This window comes from Rhinolophus sinicus, chromosome 18 (assembly GCF_057876585.1).
Source record: "Rhinolophus sinicus isolate RSI-liver-muscle chromosome 18, RSI-T2T, whole genome shotgun sequence".
Taxonomy (NCBI): Eukaryota; Metazoa; Chordata; class Mammalia; order Chiroptera; family Rhinolophidae; genus Rhinolophus; species Rhinolophus sinicus.
This window is the reverse complement of record NC_142518.1, coordinates 108,840,150-108,867,916: the sequence shown is the minus strand read 5'-3', so window position 1 is coordinate 108,867,916 and position 27,767 is coordinate 108,840,150. Positions and strand designations below refer to the sequence as shown.

Below are 27,767 nucleotides of genomic sequence, written 5' to 3'. Positions count from 1 at the left end.
GCCCTGTTTCATACATTTTTCCATGTGTGTTAATGTGTTTTTATAAGCCGCCTAGTCTGTGACACTGTTATAGCAGTCTGAACCACGTTTCCAGCTGAAATGCGTGAGGGTTCTAATTTCTCCATATCCTTACCAACACTCATCTTTATCTGCCGTATTGATTATAGCCCCCTTATAGGTATGAAGGGAGATCTCATCGTGACCCATTGCTTCCCTTAGAGTATTTATTGGCATCATACTGGGGCGAAGCCCCCAGGCTGAAGGGGAGCTGAGGAGACAGGGCTTGGAGAGGAGGTGAATCTTTCAGGATTTACTGCGGGGGGGGGGGGTGTCAGACATTCCAGGAGGGGTTTTGCCTGAACTGAGCCCCAGAGGCATCTATATACCCATTTCATTTCGGAAATGAACAAATTATTCCATACGTGCAGCAGCAGCATTAGGTCAGGTGGTCGGGGTGCCTGGAACCCCACTCTCAGGAGCTTTGTTTTATCTTGCAGACAAGTTGCCATTTGTGAGCTGGGGAGGAAAAGGAGGTAATGTCTTTTAGGACAGCTACCCCGACTGCCGTGCAGAGCTTGGGCCCATGCAGGCAGCACTGGAGGCAGTGCGAGCAGCTGGTATAATAATCCTGACGCGAGACGAGACGGGGACAGCTGAAACCAGGGCAGAGACAGTGGTGGCAGCAATGAGGAAGCAGTCCCAAAAGACACAGTGAGCAGAGCTCTGAGTGGGGTACTTTCACTCAGTTCTTTCACAATTTGTTGCCACGGAAAACATAGTCTTGAAAAAATTCAAAGGTCAGAGTTTCTAAAGGAAAATTCCCATAGATGACAGAGGGAGGGCTACTGACCTCCCTGTGATCTCCACCCAGGGCCACCTCCCCGCCCCCTGCCCACCCCCACTGGAATCTGATGGAAAAGGTGAAGGTGGCAGAGGAAGGAGAGACCTACGTTCTAGGAGCATCAGATATTGAGATACATCCCTCCTCTTCACCAAGCCACTTGACCAAAATTCATTTCATACCAATTATGTGTACTGCAGAGAGAAACGCGAAGTAAGATGTGTCCCTGGCTTCTAGAAGCTTTCCCTTTAGATAAAATCAACATCAGGGTAAATTTGAAAAATAATAAAAGATGGAAATGCCCACCCAAGGCTGTAACAGATGATTCCTTGTTAAACAGACAGATAAGATTTGACCTCCAAAGGCTTCGAGAAAGAGGTGTATGTTGACCTTGGGCTTAGGGGACATTAGCATTTGGATACCAGGATAGACAGGCTAAGGGGAGCACAATGGGTAACAGAAACTCATAAGAAAAGTCAACAGGTAGTGAGGCTTCCTGATGGGCCAGATGTACTCAGGCAGAGCAGGTGGGGCATTGAATGCCAAGTGAGGGTAGGTGGCCTGATCACAAAGGCACAGGAGAGCCAAGGAACATTATATCCAAAGGAGGACATGACATTTGAGGAAAATCCTGGGGCTTCATCAGAGTGCAGCTAGAGCGCACAGAGGAGCAAGATGGCAAATATCACCCCCAGAGCTCTGTTAGAACAGCACAGGGGCCAAAAAGGAGTGACAGGAAGCAGGGGCTTGTGATCACAAATGTGCCAGATGTAGAGGATGATAAAGAGTAACAAGAATAGGGTCAAACATGGTGATGGAAGGAAACCTGACTCTGGGTGGTGAGCACACAGTGTGATATACAGATGATATATGACAGAATTGTACACTTGAAACCTATGTAACTTTACTAAGCACTGTAACCCCAATAAACTTTAATTAAAAAAAAGAGAGTGACAAGAATTAGAAGAGGAGATACAGGTACATGAAAACCTCTCTCTTCGGACTCTGCCTGAGCAGAAAAGAAAGGGCCAAAACCCTAGAGAGAGAACCAGCTTCAAGCATACTGCACAGAGAGGCTTCAGCAAGTTAGCCTGCCAATGAGGCTGGCCCCGAAGTCATTCTAGTACATTCCAGAAGCATTCACTTGGAAGCAAGGCAAAGCAGCAGGAGCTGTGCCCAGCTGGCTGCCCTATATTCTGGGGGTCTTCTGTTTTCTCTTCTAAAAATTCGGATAAAATATACATAATATTTATCATTTTAACCATCTGTCAGTACACAATTCAGTGGCATTCGTTATATTCACAATGTTGTGTAACCATCGCCACTATCTATATCCAAAACTTTTGCATCATCTACAACATAAACTCTACCCATTAAATAACTTCCCCTCCCCACCACTCCCAATTCACGGTAACCTCTATTCCACTTTCCATCTCTATGAATTGGCCTATTCTAGCTAAGTACTTCCTATAAGTGGAATCATACAATATCTGTCCTTCTGTGCCTGACTTATTTCACTAAGCATGTTTCCAAGGTCCATCCATGTTGTAGTATCTATCAGAATTTTCTTCCTTTTTATAGCTGAATAGTATCCCATTGTATGCATATACCACATTTTGTTTATCCATTCATTAGTAAATGGACACTTGGGTCGTTTCCACCTTTTGACTATTGTTAATAATGCACCTTTTGTTAATAATGAACATGGGTGCACAAATATCTGCTCGAGTGTCTGCTTGCAATTCTTTAGGGTATATGCACAGAAATAGAATTGCTGGGTCATATGGTAATTCTATGTTTAATTTGATGGGGAAATGCCATACTGACTTCCATAATGGCTGCACCATTTTACATTCCCACCAGCAATATACAAGGGTTCCAGTTTCTCCACGTCCTTGCCAACATTTGTTATTTTCAATCATTTTTATTATAGTCATTGTCGTGGGTATGAAGTAGTATCTCATTGTGGCTTTGATTTGCATTTCCCTAGTGACCAGTGGTGCTGAGCTTCTTTTTATGTGCTTATTGCCTTTGAACATCTTTGGAGAAATGTCTCTTCAAGCCCTTTGCCCATTTTTAAGTTGGGTTGTTTGTTTTTCTGTTGTTGAGTTATAGAAGTTCTTTATATTAATCTCTTGTCAGATATATGATTTGCAAATAGTTTCTCCCATTCTGTAGGTTGTTGCCTTTTCACTATTTTGACGAGGTCCTTTGATGCACAAAAGTTTTCAATTTTGATGAAGTTCAACTTATTTATTTTTTCTTTTGTTGCCTTTATTTGTGGTGTCATAGCCATGAAGTCATTGCTAAATCCAACGTCATGAAGACTTTGCCCAAAGTTTTCTTCTAAGAGTTTTAGTTTTAGCTCTTACGTTTAGGTATTTGATCCATCTTGAGGTAATTTTTGTACATGGTGTAAGGTAAGGGTCATGTGGGGTTTTTTTATGTCTTTTTCTGTCCATGAGAAGTGAGGAGTTGACATGATCCAGTACTAGGCATTGATTCCTAAGTCACTAAGGAAGCAGCTACGGGGAAACTGTTCTCATGGTACAAGAGTGAACTGTAGCTTTCTCATCTGTAGACTGAGAATAATATTGCCCCCTGTAGTGGACTGAATAGTGTACCCTCAAAATTCATGTCCACCAGGAACCTCAGAATGTGATTTTATTTGGAAATATAGTCTTTGCCAATGTAATTAAGTTAAGGATCTCCAGATGAGATCATCCTAGATTTAGCATGGGCCCTAAATCCAGTGACTGGTGTCCTTATAAGAAGATAGAGGAAAGAGATTTGAGTAATGCACCTACAAGCGAAGTAACACTAAGGATTTCCTGACAGCAACCAGAAGCTGGACAGAGGCAAGGAAAGACCCTCCCCCTAGAGGCTTCAGAGGGAGCACAGTCCTGCCTAGCCCTTGATTTTGAACTTCTTACCTCCAGAACTGTGAGAGAATAAATCCGTGTTGTTTAAGCCACCAAAGTTTCTGGCAATTTGTGACGGCAGCCACAAGAAACTAATACCCTCCCTCACGGAGTATTGAAATTATTGAATATTATCTTAGTCAAGGGCATATCGCAATTTTGGGCACATTGCCCAAGACCTCTCAAGAAATTATTCTTGTCATCACGGGTCCTACTCACAGCTGCCCATATTCAAACATAAAGCAGACCCAGCCAACACCTGCCAGTGTGTCCTCTTCAGCCCCCCACCCCCCACCCAAATTCTCTGAGAGTTCATCAGCTTAAACTGCAGGCACTTGGCACATCCATCATACTAGAGGGAGTGGGGTTGGCTGGAGGACTTGATTTTGAATTCTGGATAGGCCACTGACTTGCTGGGCAACCTGGCTAAAGTCACTTTTCCTTTCTGAGGATTTGTTGAGGCTTCTGTAAAATTGGATAATAATAGAAATGGCGTCCTTCTCATTGGGTTGCTGGGAGGACTTGACAAGGTGATACTTGGCAATATGATCATCAGAGAATTCAGAACTGCATAGGACCTCGAAGACAGTCTTGTCCCATAGAAGAGAAAGACAAGGCCCAGAGAAGGACAGTGACCTGCCCAAAGTCTCAAAGTGACTTCCTAACACCTTCCCCCTACCCCACTGACATCTGTCTGTATGAAGGGGTGGAAGTATCCCAGCTTCTGAACATGGAGCACCACAGATCCACCCCAATGGGGCTTCCCCAAGCCCCAGAGACTCAGCCCCAGGAGAGAGTGAGTTTCCAGCAGGCAAGTGAAGAAACTATTTCAGGCAGAAGAGAGTTATCAACTGTGCCGACTGCTGCTTAAAGATCAAGTAATGAGAGACTGAGAATGATCAAAGCAGGGCCAGCAAATTTTTTCTGTAAAGGACCAAATAGTAAACGTGTTCAGCTTTGGGAGCCATACGGCCTCTGTTACAACTACTCAGCCCTGCCCTGGTAGCCCAAACACAGTTATAGAAAACAGGTAAGTGAATGGGCATGGTTGTGTGCCAACAACACTTTTTTTTATGGACACCAAAATTTGAATGTCACATTATTTCATGTGTCACAAAATATTCTTCTTTTTATTTTTTCTCAACCATTCTTAGCTGGCAGGCCACATGACAACAAGTGATGGGCAGAACTTGGCCCACTGGCTGTAGTTTGCCCAGCCATGGTCTCAATCAGTGGTTCTCAGCCGTAGCTGTGCATTAGAACCACCAGGCGAGCCTTTAGAAAAACACTAGTGCCTTATCCTACCCCAGGCCAAATGCATCAAATCTCAGGGAGTGGGGACTGACAGGGGTTATTTTCAATGTTTCCCTGATACCCTGCAATTCAGGTATACGCCCAAGAGAAATGAAAACATACATCTGCACAAAAACATTTACACGCATGTTCATAGCAGTATTAATCACAATAGCCCCAAACTAGAAACAACCCAACTGTCCATCTATTGATGAATGGGTAAACAAAATGTGGTCTATCCGTACAATGGAATTCTATTTAGCTGTAAAAAGCAATGAGGATCATGCTACAACATGAATGAGCCTTGACCACATTTTGCTAGGTGGAAGAAGCCAGACACAAAAGGCCACATAGCATATGATTTATTTATATGAAATGTCCAGAATAGGCAAATCCATAGAGACAAAAAGTAGATTAGTGGTTGCCAGGGATTGAGGGAGGGAAGATAGGAAGTCATTGCTAATGGGTACAGGGTTTCTTTTTGCTATGATGGAAATGTTCTGGAAGTAAATAGAGGTGATAGTTATGCAATACTGGGAATGTACTGAATGCCACTGAAGTGTTCACTTTAAAGGGGGGAATTTTATGTTATGTGAATTGTACCCCAATTTATAAAGAAAAAAAGAAAGCTTCTGCAATGATTCTATCATGTTGCCAGGGTTGAGAGCAAGGAGACCAGTGGGAGGAGACAGCAAATTTCAAAGAAGCAGGCCCAGTTCTAAGGCAGAGTCCAGCATAGAGGCCATAGGAGTAGAAAGGATGGGCCCCTCACCCTTCCTGGGCTGGGAGGAATGAGGGACAAATTGGAGCCAGCCAGGTAGACAAGGGAAAGAAGGTCATTGCAGACAATGGGGATATGTAGGGAAACCTAGTAGCACAAAGCAGTATGGCGGGCTCAGGCTAGGTCATACAGAGCTTTGTAGGCAGGAATTTTTTTAAAAATACATTTTTTAATTTTTCAATTATACTTGACATTCAATATTATATTAGTTTCATGTATACAGCATACTCAGGAATTTGGATTTGCTCTGAGTAAGATGCAGAACTTTTAACATGAAATTGATGGATTTTAAATTTTTTTTTGGTAATTTATTACTTTTCAATTATAGTTGACATACAATATTCTACTAGTATCCGGTATATACATAGTGATTAGACACCTATATATCTCACAAAGTGATCACCCTGATAAGTCTAGTACCCATCTGACACCATACATAGTTATTACCATATTACTGACTATATTCCTATGCTGTACCTCACATCCCCAAGACTATTTTGTAACTACCAATTTGGGTTTTTAATCCCTTCACCTTTTCACCCAGTTCCCCAACCCCCCTCCCATCTAGTAACCATCAGTTTGTTCTCTGTATCTATGAGTCTGTTTCTGTTTTGTTTGTTCATGTATCTTGTTCTTTAGATTCCATGTATAAGTGAAATTATATTTGTCTTTCTCTGACTTATTTCACTCAGCAAAATACCCTCTAGGTCCATGCATGTTGTTGCAGATGGCAAGATTTCATTCTTTTTTATGGCTGGGTAACAGTCCATTGTATGTCTTTATCCATTCGTCTACTGATGGACACTTCTGTTGCTTCCACATCTTGGCTATTGTAAATAATGCTGCAATGAACATATGCATGCATATACAGTTTTGAATTGGTGTTTTGGGTTTCTTCAGATAAATAATCAGAAGTGGAATTACTGGCTCCTTTTTTGTCTTTTGCTATAGCCTTTGTTTTAAAGTCTATTTTGTCTGGTATAAGTTGCTACCCCAGCTTTTTTGTTTTGCTTTGCTTTGTTTCCATTTTCATGAAAAATCTTTTTCCATCCCTTTACTTTCAGTCTGTGTGTGTCTTTCAATCTGAAGTGGGTCTCTTGTAGGCAGCATATGTAAGGGTCTTGTTTTCCTATCCATTCAGCCACCCTATCTCTTGATTGGAGCATTTAATCCATTTACATTGAAAGTGATTACTGATAGATACATAGTTATTGCCATTTTATTATTCATATTTTTTATCTTTTCTTCTTCTTTTTCTTTTCCTCCTCCTCCTCTTCCTCCTCCTTCTTCAAGAAGTCCGTTTAACATTTCTTGTAATACTGGTTTGGTGGTGATGAACTTTAGCTTTTTCTTGTCTGAGAACCCTTTTATTTGTCCTTCAATTCTAAATGATAGCTTGCTATGTAGAGTAATATTGGCTGTAGGTCCTTGCTTTTCATCACTTTCAATATTTCATGCCAATTCCTTCCGGCCTGCAAAGTTTCTGTTGAGAAATCAGCTGGCAGTTTATGGGAGCTCCCTTGTAAGTAACTAACTGCCTTCCTCTTGCTGCTTTTAAGATTCTCTCTTTGTCTTTAACCTTTACCATTTTAATTATGATGTGTGTTGGTGTGGGCCTGTTTGGGTTCATCTTATTTGGGACTCTTTGCACTTCCTAGGCTTGTGTATCTATTTCCTTCACCAGGTTAGGGAAGTTTTCCACCATTATTTCTTCAAATAATTTTTCAATTCCTTGCTCTCTCTCTTCTCTTTCTGGTACCCCTATAACACAAATGTTTGTATGCTTGATGTGTTTCTAGAGGCCCCTTAAACCATCCTTATTATTATTTTTTGGGGGGAGGGGTTCTTTTTTCTTCTTCTTGCTATTCTGATTGGGTGTTTCCTGCTACCTTGTCTTCCAAATCACTGATACAGTCCTCTGCTTCCTCTAATCTACTGTTGATCCCCTTTAATGTATTCTTCATCTAAGTTACTGTATTATTCATTTCTGACTGGTTTCTTTTTATGTTTTATATCTCCATTTTTATGTTTCCTATCTCTTTGTTGAAGTTCTCCCTGAGATCTCTGAGCATCCTTATAACCAGTGTTTTGAACTCTGCATCTGGTAGGTTGCTTGTCTCCATTTTGTTTGGTTCTTTTTCTGGAACTTTGCTCTCTTTTGTTCTTTTTTTTTTCTCTTTCTTCATTTGGGACACGTTTCTTTATCTCCTCATTTTGGCTGCCTCCTTGTGTTTGTTTCTATGTATTAGGTAGAGTGGCTATGTCTCCTGGTCTTAGTAGAGTGGCCTTATGTAGTAGGTGTCCCATGGAACCCAGTGACATAGTGATCCCCTGAGCCAGGCGCTCAAGGTTTGTCCTTTGTATGTGTTGTAGTTGAGCCTTGATTGCTGTTGGCATGTCAATGGGAGGGACTGACCCTCAGACTGATTGGTTGTGAGGCCTGGCTGTGATACAGAGGAGGAGCTGTGGTGCAGGGACTGACCCTACAGAGCAGGATTTGCTTTAGGATGGTTCTTGTGCCTGCCCAGTCTGCCCTTTGTGTGTGTCATTTGTGGAGATGATTAGGTGGTACTCTGGGGTAGTCTGAAGGTGGCCACTGGCTGTATAGGTTCTGGGGCCTCTTGGGAGGGGCTCTGGTGCAGGCCAAGGTCATCCACTGACAGTTTCCTGTCCAGGGCCACTTGGTATGAGCTACAAAGTGATCTGCAGATGGCTGCCACTTTTGCTGGGCTTGGAGGTGCCTGGGAGAGACCAAGCTGTGAACTGAGGCTGGCTGCCACTAGTGCTGAGCTTCAGGCTGTGTAGCAAGAGGTATGGGACACGATGAGAACAGATGCTGCTTGTTTGAGGTTTGTGAACCTTCAAGAGATTTTAAAGTCTGCATCAAGATCTGAGACAGGCTGTTTGTATGGAAAAGCCACTGGAAGTGTTTTGGGTGGGCCCAGAAATTGGGTGGGGTGGGGTCTCAGAGAATCACCAGTGTGGCAGGAATGGTGTTAGCTATGTTGATGGAGACTCAGATATGGCCCCTATCCATGTGAGCAGGCTGGGTGGTGAGAGGGCTCAATGAAGAAACAACAGCTCCTGCTAGCATTTCTGTCTGGGAGGAAGCTGCCCTTCCAACCCTCACCCTCAAGTCAGACAATTCAGTTCCTCCCCATATGTCCCTGGTGCCTTTCCAGTTGCTGTCCCAGTGCTGGTGCTCAGAGTGAGTGAGTCCATCAGCAACTAAGTCTGTGCATGGGCCCTTTAAAAGGAATTCCTGGAATTCCAACAGCCCTCTGTTTCACTCAGTCACAATCTCTGCTGGTGTTCACAGCCAGAAGTTGTAGGAACTTCTCTCCCCAGCACTGGAACTCTGGGATGGTGGGGAGTCTGGTGTGGGGCTGGGACCCTTTGGTCCTCAGGGGGGACCTCCACAGCTGAGGTATCCCTCCTGATTCTCAACTACCACATGTAGGTGTGGGCCCAGTCTGGAATGCATCTCTACTCCTCCTACCAGTCTCGACATGGCTTCTTCTGTGTATCCTTAATTATAGGACTTACGTTCAGCTAGGCTTCAAGTGATTATCAGTGATGGTTGTTCTGTAGTTTAGTTGTAATTTTGGGGTGGTTGTCAGAGGAAGCGAGCACAGTATTTACCTACTCCACCATCTTGACTGGTAGCGTGAGATTTATGGATTTTTCAGCAAGGGAGCCACATGTTCTGATTTACTTTTCAAGAGGCTCGCTCTGGGTGCTGGCTGGAGGCAGCAGTGCAGTTATTCAGGGCAGAGATGAATGCACACATCCAAGGCTGATTAGAAGGCAGAGTTCGCAGTACTTGGTAATGAAATGGGTGAGACCAGGAGAGGAGTCAAGGCTGCCTCCTAGGTTCAAGGCCCCAGCAACCGGGAGATCATTGGTGCCACTTACTGAGATGGGGACCATGTAGGGGAGTGGCAGGGTGCTTTTGCAGACAAGGATTGACATTTCTGTTTTGGACATCACAATGCCTCTGAAAAAGCTATTAGACAAAGCACAACAGGGATTTGAATGTAGGTGTCTGGGTTCACAGGAGAAGTAGGGCTGGAGAGACTTAGGTGGTTGCGAATGAGATGGCCCAGGGAGAAAGGTTAGAGTGAGAAGAAAGGACCTGGTAGAAAGTTCAGTGTGAGCAAAAGCACAGAAGCGGGAAGGAGCACCGAGGTTTGGGGAGCAGTGAGTGCTCTTGTGAGGCTAGAAGCTGAGGCCAGGAGTGGTGGGAGAGAGATGGTCGGAGAAATTATCTGAAGCCAAGTCCTGCAGGGCCTTGAACACTGAGCTTAGGAGCTTAGACTGGATCCCAGGAACAATGGGAAGAAGCCACTGGGGGGCTTGAGCAGGGTAGGGCTATGATCCAGACGTAACACTTCTAGAAGATCCCTCTTCCTGTAGTGTGATCAATAGACAAAAGGGCAGGGAAAGGAGAAGACACCAGTTAAGATGATCCATTTTCTCTCAGTAGTCTTCATATGGTCACTTGTGTCAGGGTGTCCTTAGTGGGGATATAGACAAAAGGGTGCTTTGAGGGGCTGGCCCGGTGGCTCAGGTGGTTGGAGCTCCATGCTCCTAATTCCGAAGGCTGCCGGTTCGATTCCCACATGGCCCAGTGGGCTCTCAACCACAAGGTTGCCAGTTCGATTCCTCGAGTCCCACAAGGGATGGTGGGCAGTGCCCCCTGCAACTAAGATTGAACATGGCACCTTGAGCTGAGCTGCCTCCCGGATGGCTCAGTTGGTTGGAGCGCATCCTCTCAACCACAAGGTTGCCGGTTCCACTCCCGCAAGGGATGGTGGGCTGTACCCCCTGCAACTAGCAAGGGCCACTGGACCTGGAGCTGAGCTGCACCCTCCACAACTAATATTGAAAGGACAACAACTTGACTTGGAAAAAAGTCCTGGAAATACACACTACTGTTCCCCAATAAAGTCCTATTCCCCTTCTCCAATAAAATCTTTTTTAAAAAGGGGGGGTGCTTTGAGAAGTCTTGAAGGGGTAGAATTTACAGGTACTCAATACATGTTAATCAATTTTTGTTCAAATTCACATAACCAGTTACCCTGTTTCCCAGAAAATAAGACCTAGCTGCACAATCAGTTCTAATGCGCCTTTTGGAGCAAAAATTAACATAAGACCCGGTATTATATTATATTATATTATATTATATTATATTATATTATATTATATTATATTATTATATAAGACCCAGTCTTATATTATAGTAAAATAAGACCGGGTCTTATATTAATTTTTGCTCCAAAAACAAACAAACAAACATTAGAGCTGATCGTCCAGCTACGTCTTATTTTCGGGGAAACATGGTAGAGGCAGATTCATGGTGCTCCAATTTTTCTCTGCCTTGGTTTACCCAGGCCCAGTGATAAAAGTCTGCAAACTGAAGTTTGACATTTGTGTGTATTAACGGAATCAAATGGTCTTGTTAGACAGGCTGGGGTTGGGCTACTGTAACATCCAAATTCATGTCCACTAGCATCCTATGGGTGTGTGTGTGTGTGTCTGTGTGTGTGTGTGTGTCTGTGTGTGTGTGTGTTTGTGTGTGTGTTTGTGTGTGTTCGATGTATTGGTGCCTCAAAGGGGTGGCAAAGCCTGTTTAAAACCAAGAGATATTTTTAACACAATGTTGTTACTATTAATTGGATGCTGTTTTCCACATTTGTGTCCTGTAACTTTTTCTGGGAGGTTTCTTGGACTGCTTCCATTACTGGAAAAGACAGAAAGAGGCCAATTGTTGGTTTCTACGGTTTGAGTCTTGCAAGTGCTTCAGGGAGACTCCACTGGGTAAGTTAAATAAGGTCCTACTCCTCTGCATTTGGAAGGCAAATGTTAAGTCCTATTCCTGTAGAGGTCAGAAATCAGAGTGGAAAATGCTACCTCAAAAATATTAGAGACATAAGTTATTTCTTGCCAAGTGCTTATGCAAATTTCATATTAATTCAACTGAGCACTAGAAATTTACAGAACAGTTTCTCACATTAGGAAAACATGCAGGTATAAGGTTTTGCCCTGCTTGACTTGGCACGCAGGCTTCCAGAAGATGGGTGGGCGTTCTGCATTTAGATTTCCAGAGAAGAGGGCTCTTTCTCATGATAATGAGCCTTGTAACCAAGTTGTGACCCACTGGCATTTTGTACTCGTCTTCTTTTCCTTTTTTATCGTCACCGTGGCCATCATTGCCATTATTGTCACCATTGTATGGCCCGTGGTGTGTTAAGAAAAAGACCTCAAACCTCAAATAGGAATTCTAACAGAAATCAAAAAGAATGAGATGACTTGTATCTCATGGGAATTTGTGGCACTGGGTTACAAAATGCTCTGGTCAAAGTCTCCCTTGAGAGGGTGAGCAACTCAATGGCATACAGTTCCAACAGGTGTGATTGTGGGAGGGGAGGTCTTCTGAAGACACAGGCATGGAAGTCATCACTGCAGCTCCTGACCAGCCACACCGACTGTCTCTGGGATGCTAGTAGAGCCTGAGAGCCCAGGTCCCAGCTCACCTCCTGAGCCCAGATAAGCACTCCTGGAACTCCTGCATTGGCCTCCTATCTCTTCTCCCTGCCTCCACCCCCCACCCCAATCCCCTCCCCACTATCTCCAGCTTTTTACTCTTCAATGGCTTTGTCACCTAAAGCAGCATTTTCTACGGTGGATGCTGGGTTCTGTACAATAGAGTCCTGAGTCTTGTTCAAGAAATGAATCCATGAAATGTCAATCTGATCTTGTCACCCTGCAGCCTCTCCACAGCCCCACTGAAAATTCTTTGGGATTCCCAGTTGTCTTTGGATAGGATCTAAACTTCACCTGCTCTGTAAGCCATACATAACCTGGTTCCAGCCAACGTGTATTCCATATATTGTGTTCTTTCTCATTTCTGGGTCTTTGCTTCAGTAGTTCTCTTTGAACACCCCCCCAACACACACACACACAAACACACACACCCATCTGCACGGTGAACTATTACTTTTCCTTAAGTCAGCTCAACCCTGACCATCCAACTGGGAGGGACCCCGCTCTTCGATGCTCCCACAGTGCCCGGTGCTCCCTTTTCTAACTGCCTGTATCACATGGAGTTATAATTGTTTGCCATCTGTCTCCTCCCTACAGGGCACCTGGGATTTGCTTTCTTCCCTGGCCTGAGAACTGGGCCAGGCCCATACACCCATTCCCCCCTTTCTATGGCCACTGCTACGTCCACCACATATTTACTCTGAACCCAAAATTTCTCTTCAGCCCCATGGCTCCCAGCCTCTCTCTATAGATGGTGCCAGTAGCCCCTCCTGTGGACCACTTTGCCTGTCTCTTCCACTTAATGCTTAAAACCCTCTAGTGGCGTCCCTTTGTTCTCAGGATCAAATCTTTGCTCATTAGCGTGGCATTCAAGGCTCTGCCTGACCTTGCCTTATTATAAAATCCAAGAGAAGAGAGAATATAAGAACGCTATGGAGAAGAAGAGGAGAATGAGGGATAATTTGCTTACAACTCCAAAAATATGAAAGAGAACGTTGTTTTAGAATCCATCGTCAGGGCTTCTGTTTACATATGGGGTGTGTTTCAAAAAATTCCTGCGTATCAGGGCCCTGGGTGGGCTCAATATTGCAGGTATAGCCGGTGATTCCCAGACTTGTGAATTTCTCTGGCGAGTAGATTTCTTTTTTCTTTTTCTTTTTTTTATTTGGGGACGGGTAGGGTTGCCAACTTTCTACTTTGCAAAGTAAGCACATTAAATAAAACACTACCATCTTTTCATGAAATAAAGGACTTTTGTATACCAAAAAAGTCCATGATTTCAGAATAAAGGTCAGTACTCTAGCTTTATGGGGGAAAACTTGCCACAACAACCTCATTTTTCTTATTTCGCCTGGGACTGGTAAAGACTTGCTGATGTCTGATGTCAGGCATTTAGGGAACTGTTGTAGCCCGCGGTGCCCCCTCTCCCCAGGGCTAGCTGCAAGCATTCCTATTGATATGCACGGAGTCTTTGTCTCCTAATTGGCCTGCACAGTGGGGAGCTAGGTGGGAGGGGAGTGTTGCTGCCTTTCCCACTCCTACCTTGCCGGGGGCCCACAAACTAGTTTGGTTAGAGGGGTTAGGTCCCCACGCTGTAGGAGAAGAAAGAATACAGACGGAAGGGCTGTTGAAGCTGTGAGCACAAGCTGAGCTGCCTTGGGTCCCAGGGGACTTTGTCGCTGCCCCTGCCTTAATGTGGACTCCCTCTCCACTCTGGTGCCCCAAGGCTCAGTGGGGTGGGGGTGGGGGGTTGCAGGAAATGGCAGTCCTGACATGGACAGTGGTGCTCTCAGGATGGGCTCCTTCAACAGTGGTGGGGGTGGTGGCAAGGCCTTTCTAGGGCCCTGGCAGGCAGATGCCACCACGTGGGGCTCATTTTGGCTATGGGTGAGGGAGCCCCCCTTGGGCGACTTTGCAAGGAGGGTTCTGTGGTACTTGGGAGCAAGACAGGAAATCTGCACAAGTGATAGTGAGATAATAGCTGTTTCAGAATTTAGAACACATCTTCCCAAGTATATAATGTATAATGAGGGTGGAGGCAGAAGGTTGGGCAGTGGTAGAATACCAGGGTAGCCCTCAGAGGTCTACTTAACTCCAGTTAGTGGAAGTCCTCCCAGCTCAATCTGTGCCTCTCCTGTACTCCCACTGGCCTGGTGGTCATTTGTCCATCACACACTTGTCTGCCAGGGTCAGAGTTAAGGAAAGCTGAGTGTTTTAGGAGAGGAGCTTCTCACACCAAACGGTTTTCCAATTGGTGACGATTTGCATGATATGAGAAGTTCAGGATGGGGTAAAGAGTAGCAAGAGGGGACAAGGCAGGCGCAGCCAGGAGTCCGTCCCAGCTCCCATGTGCAGTGGCAGTGAGGAATGTATGTGTCTGAGGATGGGAAGCACAGAATCATGGTTTCTAAGTGTAGAATTTCCTGTATGTAAATCAACTCCATGTTCAATTTCAATTCAGCAGGATAGCCACTACCTGCCTGAGAGGCTCAACAAGTTCTAGGCTGGTCTTCAGCCTGGCAGGCTCAGGGCTTCGATGTCATCAGCCCCCTCAAACTCACACTAACCTAACTTATATGAGACCGAGAGACAAGTTAGGCCCCAGGTGACTTATTTTACATAGGGAGAGTTATCCGGTAGGATAACTAACCTCAGACATTTGTAATATTTTGATTAATTACCTTTTTCTTAAGTCGGTTTGTTTCGGCACATGGTAAACACTACCCTTTTTTGTGGGTTCTTCTTTCTGTGGCATCCCCTATTGTGTGGAGCATGCGCTTTAGGTCTCACACGTCACCTGTTAAATTTCATCCTTGCCAGAGTTCAAGCTGCTAAAACAGAGGCCAGCTAACTTTCTTAGTAAAGAACTAAGTGTAACTATTTTAGGCTTTGTGGGCTCCATGGTCTCTGTCACAACTACTCTGCTGTGCTTCGGCAGCAAAAACAGCCATCAACAATACAGAAACAAATGGGTGTGGCTGTGTGCCCACAAACTTCATGGACACTGACATTTGACTTTCCTATAACTTTTCCATGTCACAAAATAACCTTCTTGTGATTTTTCGATCATTTAAAATTGAGAAATCACTTTTAGTTTGCAGGCCATACAAATAAGCAGGTGGGCGGAATTTGGCTGCTGGCCGCTGGACGGGATTTGGTCGCTGGGCGGGATTTAGCCGCGGGCTGGGACTTGGCCAGTGGACGGGATTTGGCCCAAGGCCCATAGTGTGCCAACTACCCCTGAGCTAGAACATGGTTTTACTGCACATTACACCACAGCCAGTGTTTTGCTGGTGGGATTTAGGTGTCTGCACTGTACATGTACCAGTTAGAACTCCAGGTGTATGTGACTGTCCACTGCATGTTGACTGAGATGGCCTCAACTCAGAGGCTACATGTTCTTCACCTCCTCAGTGTAGCCAAGTATATAGGTTCTGGGGTTCACTCATCAGAGCCTGAAGGGCTCCTAAGGACTGTGATCTCCAGTGCTCTCCTGGTACACATGGGACTTCCGAGGCCAAGGGACAAGGGAATGGCCCGAGGCACCCAGAGTTACTGGGAGACTTGAGAGCGTATCTGTAGCCTGGAATACACAGTAACTGCTCAACCTCACAGTAGCCAGTATTTTCTTAGTTGTAACAAGACGAACAAGTAGCACCTTTCTGCTTACCGTGTCCCAGGCTGCCCACTTTCCACCATCTCAATTAATCCTTAGCACAACCTTATTGGGTCCAGCCAGGATTTCAACCCTGCTTGGCTCTGAAGCACATGTTCTTAGCCATTCACCCACTGGGGTTCCTATGGTCGCTTTTGCCCTTTGATACCTCAAGGAACCTTCGTTTTGCTCCTTTTCCCTCATAAATCATTGAGGTGATACATGAAGTTGTGGGGAATAAAAATAAGGCTAAAATGCCTGGAATATGCCATATACCATTTCCCCGAAAATAAGACTTAGCCAAACCATCAGCTCTAATGCATCTTTTGGAGCAAAAAATTAATATAAGACCAGGTCTCATATTATAGTAAAATAAGACTGGGTCTTATATTGATTTTTGCTCCAAAAGATCGCATTAGAGTTGATGGTCCAGTTAGGTCTTATTTTCGGGGAAACATGGTATGTAGTGTGTTTCAGTGACTACTAGCTAGTTCTGTTAATTCTCTGGCTAGTGTCAGAATAAGCACTGCCCTGAAAACCCTAACAGTCACTCTTATGTTTTGTTTTTCCTGCCCCGGGGATTCAGAGCAATGGATGGAAGTCACAGGCTCCATCACATGGAGACCCCCGCCCCCTCACTATGACTTAGGGGGTGGAGAGAGCCACTGTGGGGGGTCTCTGGAGGGCCGGGCTGGTGTGCAGCACAGGAAGCCTACTGAAGGTACACTGGGAGGTGGTGGTAGCCCCCCCTCTAAAGAGGATGTAGCCCAGGGCAGCCTGTGTCCAATAATGGCAGGGCCAGGATTGACGCCGCCGCTCCGCAGAGCAGTGGCGCTTTCTTTGTCCTCGAAAGCTGGCTGCAGCTGGAGCCTTCTTGAGGGCGTTCACGTCAAAGGCTACAGAGGGCAGTTTGCTGTTCAGGGCAGAGTCGGAATCTGATTGCATCTGGTCCCAGAGATGGACTCCGTTTGCGGAGGTTCATAGGAAAGGACTGCAGCGCGTTTGTCGTTCAGTGAGCACGTTTTACAAATCGACTCTGCAGATGTGAACTTGCACTTTCAGCGCATTCATCAAAGCCTCGGGAGAGCTGACCCTGTCTCTCCTCCCTCATCCCCTGGGCCCGCCAGCGCTCCGGCTTGGGGCACCCCTCACCCTCCCTCTCGCCTGCCGCGGTGTCCCCGGCCTCGGGCTCGTTTCAGCGAGACGTGCTGCTGTTTGCCAACCGTGGCCAACTACGAAAACGGCCCTTTTCTTTAATCTCTGGATTGGGTTCCACTACAGCTTCCTGCAGGGATCAGCGAATGGGCGGGTGGCCAACGTTTCTGCAAAGCAAGCTCCGCTACAGCGACTGGGGCAAGTGCGCGGGTGCTCTGTCCTGGAGCCGCAGCTGGGGAGGTCCCCAGGGAAGGGCCTTTTACAGGGATCACACCAGTTAAAAGGGGAAGAGCTCTGTCCAAGAGCCACCCAGCTGGCAGAGCGCACCTGGCGTGTGCGCTGCCTCGGGTCCTGCTACAGCCGGGGAGGAGTGTCTGGCACACCGGGTGGAAATCACCACACACTCTGGTCGCAGGCGCCTCTGACTGCCCCGCCACTGTTGAGTTACTGCTCCGGGCCCGCAGGGCCCACCTCTAAGACTTCCATTTCCAGGACCATGGTAGGAAGGGGCCTGTGGGCCGCTCGCTGGCGCGGGACCCAACCCAGACCACCTCATCCGCTGGGTGCCGGCCCCTCGCACACCAGCCCCGCCCTCAGCTGAAGACCTGCCTCCAACTGGCGGTCGGGTCCCTTGCGCAGAGGCCCCACCCCGGAGACTGCAGGCTCGCCCCATCCCTCGCGCCGCTGCCGCAGCCCTGCTCGACCTCACCTTGCCTCAGCCTGGCGCGCCCCCTGCGCCAATGCTCATGCGCGCTCTCCCCTCCCTACCAGGTCGCCGGCTCTGGGCGGGTCCTGCAGTGGCGGCAGGGCTCCTCCTCCTGCCGCTCCTCCTCTTTCCCTGCTCCTCCCCAACTTCCCCCTCCGGCGTTCTCGAGCCAACTGTGCTCCTCTGGGCCCACTCCACCTGCTCCTAACCATGGTGGCCTGGCACTCGGCGTTCCTCGTTTGCCTCGCTTTCTCCTTGGCCACTGTGGTCCAGCGAGGTAAGGAGGGAGGGGGGCGCACGGGGACCCCACCCTGGGGGCTCTGCGCCCCAGCGGCCCCGTGGTGCGCATGAGCGACCTGGTGCCCGCCCCTCGGGCCTGCGGCGTAGCTAGCCTGCGGGTGGTGGGGCGGGCGTGCGAGCCGGGATCCCGCGGGGGCTGAGCCTGCTGCGCGATCCACGTGGCCGGAGAGGAGGGAGCGGGACCCCTCCTGGTGCTGGGCTGGAAGGAGCGGGGTAGTACCTCCTTACAGTCCTGAACGAGGTGTCTCCATTGGTGACAATAGCTGTCCCCAGGAGATTGCCTTTGGGAAAACCTTGAAGAGAGCACTCATGCCCTCGAGTGGGGAGTCTCAAAATGTGTTTCGAGGCCATCTGCGACAGAAGCAGCCGGGGAGCTTCGTGGGCACATTCCTCCCCCCTTTGCCAGGGTCTCTACGGGGAAGGTGATGTGTAGGTCTAACCAGCTGCTCAGGTACTCCTGGTGCCCGCCCCAGTTTTCGAGCCATTCGTGATATTTTACCAAGAAGGAGGAGAGAGAAATTCTGTGGAATCAAGGGAGCAAGTTTCCGAGATCCTGACTACTCCGAGTGTGGTCCAGGGCCCACACGGCATCACCTGGGACTTGTAGGAGTGCAGTCACTCGGACCCGCCCCTGCGTTACTGAGTCAGATTCTGCATTTTAACTAGATTCCGGGTATTTTGCATTCAAACTTGAGAAGCCTCCTCTTAGAATAAATGCGGTCTGTGGTTAAAAATAGGGTCTCCTCCGTGTGTACCGGCACAATCTTCTTACACTTATTTATATCCCATTTCCACATCAGAAGAGGGGTTTAAGGAAAACACTGCAGTTGAGCACAGAATTGTGCTCTGAGCTCCCTGACAACGAAAGCAGATTCAGCTAATGGAAAACAAAGGAGCTTAGCAGAAACAAAACTTTGCCCTAGTACTGAGTTCCAGCGAGACTTATGTTACACATAAGGAACACTGGAAAACGGGACAGTGCTAGCCAAGGCAATTTTGCAAAAGCTGCAGAAATGTTTCTCATGTGAGCTGGCATCCTGGTGGGAGGAGGAAACAAATACAAACATGGCAATCTATACAGTCTATTGTTAGAGCTATGAAGAAAAATAAAGCAAGTTACAGGGTTGTTGAATTTTCTGTTTTTTCCCTTTGAGGTTAACATTTTAATTTCGTGTATGATGCATTTGTGGGGAAAAGTATAATCATTGAATTGACTTCCATCTAATGATGTGGAAAATTTGAATGTGGAAGCACAAAAAAGGTAGAAAAATGACACTCGCTTCAAGGCTGTCTTGTGAAATTTTTCAACATGGTATGCACATTGAGAAGGCGAGGAATATAAATGATCAGGTCTCCATTTTTCACCACCGTGTGTTTCACTAGATGATTTAGGTGGTGGAGGAAACTGCAAACTGGTGCAACCATTTTACAGATGACAAAATGGAGGCACAGAGAGGTGAAGTAACTTGCCTCAGGTGGCAAAGCTAAGATATGATCCGAGACTTGTCTGATTCTACAGTCCTTGCTTTTAAGTACTAGGCATATGCCTTTATACCTGGAGACGACCCTCCTACCTCTGACTGGCCACGTGGCGTTGGGCAAGTTCTCTGAACTTCAGTCAGATTGCTCATCTGTATAATGTCTAACAACTCACAAAGGTGTCTTGAGGGGACCAGGCCCGTATGTCACTCTCAGGTCTGCAGCCCTGTCATGAGCTACCTTCTGAGTGCTTGCTGTGTGCCAGCACTTCACATTATTGTTTTTAATTGTCCCAGTAAGTTTTGCTGGCTAGGTATTATTACTCCCACCTTCCACATGAGGGGCCCCTGGTCACATAGCCCGGAAGAGAGAGAGCCAGGATCCTATCCAGATAAGGCAGCTACCCAGTGACCTTAGTTTAATTAAGAAAGCTGAACCAGAAGAAGCTTTGGCTTCAAGGTAGGGACCCAGTTTTCTGGATCTTTTGTGAAAAATATGATGACAAATACAGGCTTTGCATTTGTGGTCTTCTCCAGGGATGCAGGCAGTTTCAGAGTGGCTGTGTCAAAATGAAGAACCACAAAGCAGGTGCTCAGTTAGGCACCTGCTGGCTCTCCTGGAGCGCCGAAGTGGTGAATTGGGGGTGGGGGGCCTGCCTGAGAGTCACGTTATTCTGCTCCGGGTCCTCAGCAGGGAGATGTGACTAAGAAAGCCTGACAGGCCTCAGAAAGGGCACACAGCCTCGAAGCATGATTTGTGAAATCCCTGCAGATGCTGGCAAGTTGATGCAGACTTTAGGCTCCCAGGAGTTTAAAAGGGTGGTTAACAAGTCATCCCTGTTTTAATTACAGATAGGGTTTGAGTCCACTGTGTATTTTACTAGTTTGGGAAACTCCTCCGAGGACAGGTCTGTTGCCTTCATGCACCTACACAAACGGGAAGCTGTTCTTTTGAACAGTGGCGATCAGCTCAGTGGCGCGGGTGGGTAGTCATAACAAGGGCTCCATTTCCCCAAGTGTCTTCCACGCACTAGGTCCTTAGTGCCTCACACACATTCCCCCCTCCTAACTACCCTGAAATGTTGGTACGGTGACCCCTCTCGTCTCCTGAGGTCTATAATGGCCGTTTGCCTACAGCCTTGAAAATAACTAAGTGGTAATCCAGATCGCAGATGAAAAACATGTGGTCCAGTGAGGTTTAGGACTTCAACTCAGGTTTATCTGAATAACCAAAGCAGGGGCCATGAATACAGATACTTCCAGGGATGAGGCAGGTCAGAGTAATGTGAGAAGTGGTCGATAGTAAATGTGATGAGAGTGCCTACTCCCTTCAAAAGAGGTAGCCCAGCCAATGGAGGGAGGGTGCAGGCTTCGGAGCAAGCCTGCCCAGCACGACTACAACCCGGGCCAAGTCACTTAACTGCTCGGTGCCTTGGTTTCCTCATCTGTAAAATGGGTATAACAACACCATCCACCTTATGGGGTTATTATTAGTATTAAATGAATGCAGTGAGCAAAGCACTTAGCACCTGGCTCCAAGTGAGCCCTGTGTTACTAATTCACATCACTGAAGACATTCTAAGGCACATTAAAAAATATATATATACACTGTGCCAACCTTGAAAACATTAAGTGAAAAGCCAGACACAAAAGTCCACATATTGTATAATCCCATTTATATGAAATGTCCAGAGTTGGCAAATCCATTGAGACAGAAAGTAGATTAGTCGTTGCCAAGGGCTAAGGGGAATGGGGAGTGATTGCTTAATAGGTACAGATTTCCTTGTGGGGTTATGGAAATGTTCTGGAACTGGCTAGAGGTGATGGTTGCACAACCTTGTGAATATACTAAGAATCACTGAATTATACACTTTAAAAGGGTGAGTTGTATGGTATGTGACTTATATCTCCATTAAAATATTCACTGTAGTCCAAGCAGAACAAATGAAGGAGATGGCAGTATGTGACCCCTGAGTTTGGATTGGTCTTCAGTGGCCCTTGGCCTTGGTTCAGCAGGGGAGAGAGCCAGAGCGGAGTGGGCCCTGTTTGGACTGAGTCCGAGTTGTTCCAAGATGTGTGCCTGAGAAGCCGCAAGCCCAAAGAACACACCAGGTAGCTGTGTGCCGGATATAGGTTTATTGACACATACAGACCAGGGAGTCTCCAGGGGCAGCCGGCTAGAGGGTGGCGCACTGCACGCAGGCACAGAGGAAGCAAGGTAAGACAGGTACAGCAAAACAGAGCATTCCGTGGGAGAAATCATCTGGCAGCTCCTACAGGCCGCTCTCATGTACACAGCGTTCCACGGAGCCGGAGACCTTGCCTGCCCGCCCGCTCGCTCATTTGCCTGTGGGCCAGGTCCTTACAGACTCCAACTGCTGGTGGCACTGGTTAGGGTCCAAGCAGAAACCCTGTGGGCGGATTTAGGTTATTGGGGATGAGTCAGATGGACCGTAGGGCCAGCTGCAGGATTGGCTCAGAGCTGCTTAACCCTGCTTACCTGAGTCCAGGAATAGTCCCTGGAAAGGTACATCCTGGGTTGGATTGGGGGGGACCTTCCCTTTCCTGGATGGCTCAGGGTTGCCATGATGCGCCTCAGATAGTCATTGCATTGTGCTGACGGTCTGGGGACTGTTTGCCTTTCAGTCTCACCTGTTTTGGTTTTTGGCCCCTCCCCCACTGTCACAGGTCACAGCCCCATCCCCTCTATCATTTTGGACACGAGGTAACTAAAACCTGCATGTTTGTTGAACAACAACAACACAGAAATCACCGAAAAGTCAGTGCGAGCAGGCACTGAGGAAGGGCCGGAAGCTGCTTCCAGTAGAGATGATGGTGATGAGGATGATGAGGCAGTATGGCTGCTCAGAGCGGCATGTGGGGAGGAGTCAGGATAGATACCTTCCAGGTGCGCTGACTTTCCTGTTCTGGGTTCTTCCCAACCTGCTGTTGGCACTTTTCCTATTGCATGTCCGGTCCTGCTCTGCCCTTGGCGTGTATCCCGGCACCTATTCCTCCGCTGCCCTTCGTGTGCTTGGGGCGGCCTGGCTGCAGGAGTTCCTGTCCCTCAACCTGGACTTTGGCCCTCCCTGAGGCTTGCTCACAGGTCCACTGACTGGCCAATCTTGGTTTGCATGTAAAAGCTTCAAGGCCTTCTAAACACCCAACAGAAAAGAGTGGGGAAATCTTTTACCCAGGTGGGTGTTCCAAACGGAGGTAGGTGGGAATAATAATAATAGCTCCCGGAGATGTCCACAGCCTCATCTCTGGAACCTGTGACTATGTTAGGTTACAGGGTAAAGGGGAACTAAGGTAGCAGTTGGAATTAAGGTAGCTCATCAGCTGGCCTTAAAATAAGATTCTCCGGGGTTATCCTGGCCAATTAAAGGACCCTCGTCCTTTAAATATGGAAGAGGGAGGTAGAAGAGTCAGGATCAGAGCGATGCCATACGAGAAAGATTCGGCTGGCCTTTGCTGGCTCCGAATATGGAAGAGGCCTCAAGCCAAGGAAAGCACATACTGCCTCTAGAAGCAGGAAAAGGCGAGGGAGCAGACTCTCTCCTAGAGCTTCCAGAAGGAATGCTGCTCTGCCACACCTTGATTTTAGCCCAGTGAAACCGTGTTGGACTTCTGACCTCCAAAACTGTAAAATAAAAGTGTGTTGTTTTAAGCCACTAAATTTGTTGTATTTTGTTATAGCAGCAAAAGGGAACTGACAGAGAAGGTGAAAGGTAGATATCAGTGTCCTCTTGATTCTTTGAAAACTAGCTTGTGATGTTTCTTTACAGTTTCAAATTTGCCATTTTCAATCAATCCCCAATGTGCTCTGAATTCAGGATTTTAAAATGTGCAGAAAATTGGATGGCCGTGGTGATTTGGGTGCAGCAATGAACATTAAGAAGCACCTCAGAATGGCCCTGGAAGGCAGCTGGATTCCTTTAGCTTGGGTTTGATTTAAAATGACTTCACAAGGGCATTAGAGCCTGTGCCTGTTTCCGAGTGCACCCCATTCTGTAGGTCACCTGCAGTGGGGGCCACCGGCTGTCACCCAAGAAGCCTTTTCCACCCCCACCCAAGTCCTGATGGCTGCGACTAAAGCAGGTTGCAGTCTGGGGTCAGTGGACAGGGGATTTCTTATTTGTCCAGGCCATGCCTGCCTCTTTGCTGACGGGGACTATGCTGCCAGCTGACCTCTCTCCCGAGGCAGGTGCGGGCAGAGGACCAGAGCAGGAATGGGTGGCCTGGATCTCCACTCCATTCAGCCAGTTTTGAGCTCTGTTTTTATTAGTTTTGTACCTAGGGCTGCTCATGAGATTTCAGAGTGTAGTGCAACTTTTTTAAAAAACAAAAACTTGAAAACTGACTTGCACAGAGAGAGGAGTGCCCCTGCTCAGTGAACACCTATTTCAAGGAGAGGCTCAACATCTGACTGTCATCGTGAGGTGGTTCTATTTGGGATTATTTTCCAAATTAGAGGCGGTACCTTCAGCAGGAAGCATTGTGGCAGTGTAGAAGTCATTACCACCAAAATTGTGCCAAGGCACAGATGGGGCTCATTTTGACATTCATTCTCTTTATTTTTATTGCTGCTTCAGCTAGCCTGGGATGATGGAACTAACACAGGGCCTACATTCCAGTGTGGCCCCACCATTTGCTGGCGACAGTGCTCTTATCTGATCTCTGCTTTGTGGGCCTCTAGAATTGTGCCACTAGCTAATTAATTGCTCATGCAAACAGGCTGTGTTGTCAGGGTATTAGCAAAGTTAGGCTCCTTAGGGCGGACGATAATGCAAAAGAGGCCACCTGGTTCCTTGGTTCTGCTAAAAATCCAGGGGCTGATGTTCACACAGCGTTTGCTTGGGCAGAACCAAAGTACTGGCCGAATTAGTGAGCTGGGCTGAGTCCGCATGAATGAGCGCAGGAGGGGCTGCCCCAGGAGCAGCTCTTATTGTGTTGCTTTTCTATCCCTTTGGCTTCCTGCAGGATTCTGTGCTGTCTTGAAGGAGCCCCCCATTTTTTGCATTTTCATTTGTCATTCAGTTGGCTCTGTCATCTGGATCAAAAAAATGCAAGAATCCAAAGTAGTACCTACAAAGAAACCAGTGAAAACCATGTTTTCATCTTTTATGTGTCAAATACGATATACTGCATGGCGTTGTAGTTTGGGGTTCCCGTTAATTCACTTCCAGCACTTTGCTTCCTACCTCTCCCCCAAAACTGCTCCTGGCCAAGGACAGGTGATGTCTTCCGTGTTGCTAAATCAGGTCATCTGACATCTCTGATCACACCGTCCCTCTGGAAGCACTTTCTCCCCTTGGCTTCTGGGAAGCCCCACGTTACTAGTTCCTTGCCTTTCTTCCTCACCGTCCTGACCTCAGGGCTGGTGGTAGTGCCTCGGGTTTAGTCCTTAGTAGCTTAGTCCTCAGGTGGCTTCTTTCCCTGCACTGACTTCCCAGGTGCTTTCACCAGCCTCATCACCTTACATGAAGTCTGATCTGCATGTTTGTGACTCTTCAGTTTCTAGCCCCAGCGCTGTTCTCTCTTGACCTCCAGGCACCTACATTCAAACTGTGCACCCAGCACAGGGGGTCACTGCAGAAATCACAGCAGCAGCAGACTCATGGTGGTGCCACAGATATTTTTAATTTTTGAGGAAAAGGCAGCAACGTCTGTCAGACACACAGACTATTACCATTGAATTGGTTGGATCTAACTACTTAATAAACGGAACTGTTAGGTATTTTTTTGGGCCTGGGGTATTGTGAAAGAGCCCCTGAGACTCTAAGGTAAACTATGGTGTGAACCCAACTGGAAGTCAGGGCAGGGGAAGGCGTTGATGTGGCCCATACTTGTCAATAGGTCCAGTGTGTATCTGCTAATGCATAAAGGAGCAGTTATTGAGCCAGGAACAGTGTGGGGCGCTGTGGGCAGGACAGAGCACAATAAAGCTTGCACCTGCCCTCAAGGAGCTTACAGTCCAGACAGACCTGGAAGCAACTATACATAGTAACTGTCCTGAGTGTCGCAAAAGAGGTACCAGGATTCATTGTTGCAATGCTATCTGCCTAGAAGACCTCTGCCCCCCTCCTCCCCATGTTGGAAGTTGTTCTTGTCGTCTATTGCTGCACGATCAACCACGGTAAACCTAGTAGCTGAAAACACCTGTTAAACTTTTTAAAAACTGTGGTAAAAAACATAAAATTTACCATTTGAACCATTTTATGGCAACTCATTGTCATTAAGTACGTTCACAATGTTGTATGGCCATCAGCACTATCTAGTTCTAGAACATTCCATCACCTAAGTGGAAACCTCATAGCCATGAAGCAGTCATTACTTGTTCCCTCCCCCCAGCCCCTGACAACCACTAATTTGCTTTCTGTCTCTACAGATTTGCCTATTCTAGACATTTCATATAAATGGAATCATACAACACATGGCCTCTCACATCTAGCTTCTTGCACTTAGCATGATATGTTCAAGGTTCATCCATGTTGTAGCATGGATCATTCCTTTTTATGGCTGAATATTCTGTTGTACATATATATATATTACACTTTGTTTATCTATTTATCAGATGATGGATATTTGGGCTGTTTCTACACTTAGGCTATTGAGCATAGTACTGCTGTGAACATTTGTGTAAAAGTCTTTGAACACCTGTTTTTAATTCTGTGGACTGTTTACCTAGTGCATGGCTTTTTATGACCTAGCCTCGGAGTCATGCTGCATTACTCCCACTGCATTCTATAAGCTGAGTCACTTCAGGATAGTCCAGATTCAAGTTGACAACATATGTGGTCCTACAATTAAGTTTGTGAACTTGTTGAAATAATGTTGCTAACCCTTTTTGATATCAGAGGGATTATTCACTATGAATTTGTACCAACTGGACAAACAGTTCACCAAGTTTACTATTTGGAAGTGCTGAAAATGCTGTGTGAAAAGATTAGAAGACCTGAACTTTTCGCCAACAATTCATGGCTCTTGCATCACGACAATGCACCAGCTCACACGGCACTGTCTGTGAGGGAGCTTTTAGCCAGTAAACAAATAACTGTATTGGAACACCCTCCTTACTCACCTGATGTGGCCCCCAATGACTTCTTTCTTTACCTAAAGGTAAAGGAAATATTGAAAGGAAGACATTTTGATGACATTCAGGACATCAAGGGTAATACGACGACAGCTCTGATGGCCATTCCAGAAAAAGAGTTCCAAAATTGCTTTGAAGGGTGGACTAGGTGCTGGCATCAGTGCAGAGTTTCCCAAGGGGAGTACTTCTAAGGTGACTAGTGATATTCAGCAATGAGGAGTGTAGCACTTTTTCTAGGATGAGTTCACAAACTGAATTGTCCAACCTCGTGTATCCCACCTCACAATGCTCCTATTGTCAAAGAATTTTTAGCCACGATTTAAAACTGGCACACCAATCCACTGAGATTTCAAGGTCCAGATGAAATGGTGCCTCATCCATGGAAGTCTTAACTGCTGTAGCTCTATTACGATGCATAGTTCTCTGACTTTTCTGGTTCTTTATCAAATAATCACCATAATGCATGTTTGTCGTTGTAGTGGTTAATAGCTCAGCCCCATGTCCACCTCTTGATGCCACACTGCTGTCATCAGTTGTTGGGTTTTCTCTCCAATGAAGGGGATGGACTCGCTGGCTCTGATGGTCCTTCTATCAGAGATGTCTTATGAGCTTGACCTGGCCTCATTTGCATAGACTTTCTCCGGGGGGTGGAGGAGGCCTTCTCAGGAGAGTACAGCGCCTAGCAAACAGCTCCCTTTGAAGGCACTTGCAGAGCGTGGATCTCCAGGGCTTTGGGTAACCCAGTCATGGTAGGGCAGCCTGAGGATTTGCCTTTCTCCACCTGCAATGATTTCTACATGGAGAAGAGTTATGGAGGGATGAGCACTTTTTGTTCTAGATAGAGACTGTTGAGAGTTTTTCAACCATGGCACTAGTGACATTTGAGCTGGGATAATTTGTTGGGAGGGGACTGTCCTGTGCATTGTACAATAGTTAGCAACATCCCTGGCTTTTACCCACTAGATGCCAGTAGCACCCCCCCAAGTCTTGCCAAC

General features: G+C 46.7%; 1 protein-coding gene across 2 annotated transcripts in view; it reads left to right on the top strand.

Annotated features, from left to right (window-relative positions):
• The first annotated feature begins 17,895 nt into the window (after positions 1 to 17,895).
• CD99L2 (CD99 molecule like 2) overlaps positions 17,896 to 27,767 on the top strand; it is a 90,336-nt gene continuing 80,464 nt past the window's right edge. Inside the window, exon 1 of one of the 2 annotated variants that reach the window (XM_019753512.3) lies at positions 17,896 to 18,175. In XM_019753512.3, the coding sequence (XP_019609071.2) occupies positions 18,109 to 18,175 (67 nt within the window). In that variant the 5' untranslated portion in view covers positions 17,896 to 18,108. The remainder of the gene's footprint in view (positions 18,176 to 27,767) is intronic. The other variant, XM_019753513.3, reaches the window with a different exon arrangement.